Source organism: Cynara cardunculus (genome assembly GCF_001531365.2).
Source record: "Cynara cardunculus var. scolymus isolate 2C chromosome LG 3, CcrdV1, whole genome shotgun sequence".
Taxonomy (NCBI): Eukaryota; Viridiplantae; Streptophyta; class Magnoliopsida; order Asterales; family Asteraceae; genus Cynara; species Cynara cardunculus.
Window position 1 is genome coordinate 8626704 of NC_037530.1, and position 4363 is coordinate 8631066.

The window sequence follows — 4363 nt, forward strand, 5'->3', positions numbered from 1 at the left end:
CAAAAGAGGTTTGTTTTATTAATATATTGTTTAAATTGTTATTGATACAAATATGAGTTTATAAATGTGTTTTGGTGATTATTCATCCTATAATAGCAAACAAAGGTATTTCTCACTAGACCTCAAGATCTAATCCTCATTTTGGTGTTTTGAAAATATGCATTGTTAGATTATTTATTTGAAACGTGTAAGTAAAAAAGCCTCTTGCTCTAGTCAAGAGGACTTAGTCTGAAAGCGGGCGGGAACCAAGAGCTTGGGTACAGGGCTCAGATACAAAGGGAATGAAGATCGAAGACTTGCACGCTCAAAGCCAATTCCTCGGATACAAAGCTCAACTTCCAGACACAGAGCCTCTGCATAGTACATGTAGAGCCTCCAAATCTCTTACTTGGCCCGTTTGCGTGAAGGTTCCAGCGCTCATCTTACAAGTGTTCCAGTCTCTGTCCGACATGTATACAGAAGCGATTATTGCAATCAGACACGTGGAGGCAGAAGAGTGGTGGACGCGTTGACTTAGCCAAAATGCCAATTATGGAATATTCCTTTTTTTGGAAACGCCTATAAAGGGTAATTCCTCTAAGGATTTTTTTACCAATTCACAAATTGAGAAGATGGGCTCCTGCGTTATTTAGAGAGAATATTTTGTGCACTTGTGAGATTTAGCTAGTTGAGAGAACTTCGATACACATATTACTGTGTGTTCTTGGTGTTCTTGTCTAATCTCTTCAAGCTTATTGAAATACAACCGATGTGACTGCTTCTGTAAAAGATCATTGTTTCTTAGTCATTTCTACTAACCATTCTAGTATTATTGCTATTGCTTCTGCTTATTTTGTTAACTCAAGCAGTAATTACTGATGTATTTGAGGTTCTGGGTTCCTACATACATTATAGGTCGGACACAACCAGACGATAAGGGGAAGGGAAAATTGTTGAAGAGTTTATATATGCTTGCATGGGATATTGGGATAATATGTTATCTTTTGTATTTGAATACTTGTTATGTATACAAGTTTTGTATTGATATTATATGGAAAATTTTCATAGTTACATTGTAATGTAGCTTTTGTAGATATTGGGACCAGATGTGTAAACTATATTTTTCTTGATATACGAAAATATGTTTTTATATGCAAATGTGATCTTGGGGTGTTACAATAGATTTTGTATTTTTCATTGATTATATTGGTTAAACATCCAAACAACATGTAACACCCCCAAATACCACATCTGCATATAACACATATTTCAGTGAATAGAAATACAGTTTACACCACAATAGTCCCACTCGTACAAGGATTCTTATATGTACAAAATCTACATATGAAAAACTTCAAAATAAAATCCTGTACTATCACATGTATAACAATATGTATCTTCCAAAATAAGCAATCTCATGCAGATTTTCAAAAGTAGATATCAAGTAAGGAAAATAATCATATTTTCCCCTTCCCCTTAATATCACTGGACCCTGCAGTTCCTGCATTGCATATTTTTAAAATAGAAAATGAGGGTTAGACCAGAAGGGTCTAGTGAGTAAATCCCTTCTTTGCACATACAGGGTGATAAACACCAAAATATGATAAAATAAATTTACCCAAAAATATTTGCATTTCAGTCAAATATTACAGTTCTCAAATATTACCAATTTGGGAGATCAGAAACCGCCACAATTGAGGACGTAAATCCAACAACTTTCACAGGACCCACGACCAATTAGAGCTTTTTCGAGCCATACAGAAGTGCGTAGATCTAAGGTTGTTCCGATACACCCATATCATTCACAATGAGTCACGGTGCCTTCCTATGTCCCAAATATGTTTAGCAAATAATGCTCGATTGCCTGTTGCTAAACGCTTGAGCCCAAGACCTCCACACTTAAGAGGTCGACACACCACATCCCAAGTTAACCTGCATCTTCCTTTAGAATCATCCCTTGGAGACCAAAGAAAATTCCGGAAAAGAGCTTCAATATCATGAATAATCCCCGAAGGAAACAAAAACATAGACATCCAATATAGTTGCAAGATTGAAGGACCAAAATAATAAGCTGTCTCCTCCCTCCAAAGGAAAGGAACTTAGCCTTCCAATTAAGAATTTTACCCTTAATCTTAGCAACCAAAGGGCCATAATCAACTGATTTCAAACGGGTATGAGATAAAGGAACTCCCAAGTACCGAAAAGGGAAAGAACCTAGTTTGAAAGGGAGATAAGCAAGAATAGCCTCCTTAATATTAGGAGGGACATTCCCAAAGAAAATCTCACTCTTTTCAAGGCTTGGCACTAAACCCGAACGATTCTTGAAAAGGTGAAGAGCCATCTTAAGAACCTCAACCAACTGAACATCACCTTTTGTGAACACAAAGAGATCGTCGACAAAGCATAAGTGCGTTATATCCAATTCTTCACAACCTCTATGATACCCAAAGTCGCTAGCTTCCCGAATACATTACTTGAGAATCATAGAAAACCCCTTTATCACAATCGTAAAAAGATAAGGGGATAACGGATCCCTTTGTCTTATCCCCCTTCCCCCATGGAAAAAACCATATGTATCACCATTTACCGCAATCGAATAAGAAGTAGTAGAAACCATCTCCTTTATCCATTTTATCATAACAGGGTGGAAACCAAGTCCCTGAAGCATGTTGAGAAGAAACTGCCAATCCACAGTGTCATAAGCCTTCTTAATATCAATTTTGAACGCACATCTAGGAGGCCCCTCCCTTTTTTGATAACCCGACACCAACTCATGAGCCATAAGAACCTCCCCGGAATATAGGCCGATTGAGCACCATCAATTAAAAAATTCAAATGACCCTTCATTCTATTTACAATGATTTTACATATGCATTTATAAAGCACCGTACAACTAGCTATAGGTCGGTAATCCGAGACCTTAGATGCATTAACAGATTTAGGGATAAGACAAATAAGCGTATGGTTCAATTCTTTCGGAAGATTACCTCTATAAAAGAAATTGTGAATTGCAACCTCCACATCACGACCAATAATTTTCCAAGAAGCTTTGAAGAATCGAGAAGAGTAGTCATCTGAACCTGGAGCTTTGTTGCTACCAATACTGAACATAGCAGTTTTGATCTCCTCATTTGAAATAGGTCTAATCATATGATTAGCTTCAGATAACGAAAGCTTCCGAGAAAACTGATCATCCGGCATAAACGGAGCAACTAACTCATCCCGCGCACCAAGAAACCCTTAAAATAATCCACAAAAACAGTAGGGACATCCTCTCCATTCACATAATTGCCCTGGCTAGTGCAAACAGATTGAATAAAATTAGCATGACGTCGTTCTTTAATCACACAATGGAAGAATTTAGTGTTCGAATCACCCTCATTCAACCATTTAACTTTTGCTCTCTGTTTAGCCTCACATTCCTCATCCCAGCAAGCTTTTTGATAAGCAAGCCGAAGATGGCCAAGATCAAATCCCAATTCCACATTAGAGGGGTTATTATCCACTGCCACCTGGATCACATCTAATTCTGATTTCAAACAAGAAACCCGATCCGAGAGATTACCATAGGAGTTTTGGAGCTTTTGTAAAAGGGTCTTGAGAGCTTTCAAATGACTTGTCATACGAAACATGAACGACCCCTCTACATGTTTTGACCATTCATCTTTCACAACCTGCAAAAAAGGACGGATGCTCCACCAAGAAATTATCAAATTAAAAACCCCAAATCTTTTTCCGCATGCCGCCTTTAAAAGATAAAACCGCCGGAGAGTGATCCGATAACCAGATGGAAGAAAATGGACATTGGCATCATGGAACATACTAGTAAACTCCATATTAGCCAACACCCTATCCAGCTTGCGCTTAATACCCCCCTCTTCATTCGGCTTTTGGTTCCAAGAGAAATGGATACCCGTATAATGTAAGTCAAACACCTCCACATCCTCCACACAAGAATAGAATTCAGACATATCAGCATTTCTACGAGAGGACCCCCCAAAACCGTCATGAGGAAAGAACATAGCATTAAAATCACCCATAACGGTCCAAGGTTTAGATCCCAACAAGACTTTGAATTTTCGGAGTCCCAACTATAACTCCCTCCGTTAATTGTTGTTATTAGCCCATAAACAATAGAGAGGAAGATCGGATCTTGAACCTCCCGAATATTTAGTTCATAATTCAAGAATTGTTCATGAATCATGACATCTAAGACCTTTAAGTCCCAAGCAAGGATTAGACGGGTACCAAACTCACACGACATCTAATTAGAAAGCCAGGACCAACGTCCTAAAGTTCGAGAACAAACATTCTCTAAGGACTCCTTGAAAACATGGGACTTCTAATTGCACACAAACTTAAACCATTGCAATGAATTAAATTT

At 38.0% G+C, this 4363-nt stretch overlaps 1 protein-coding gene across 1 annotated transcript; it reads right to left on the minus strand.

Moving 5' to 3' along the window:
• Positions 1–3191: 3191 nt before the first annotated feature.
• Positions 3192–4019, minus strand: LOC112508730. The gene has a single exon (XM_025113441.1). It carries the CDS (start codon positions 4017–4019, stop codon positions 3192–3194), a length of 828 nt encoding a protein of 275 aa, XP_024969209.1.
• Between the last annotated feature and the right edge of the window lie 344 nt (positions 4020–4363).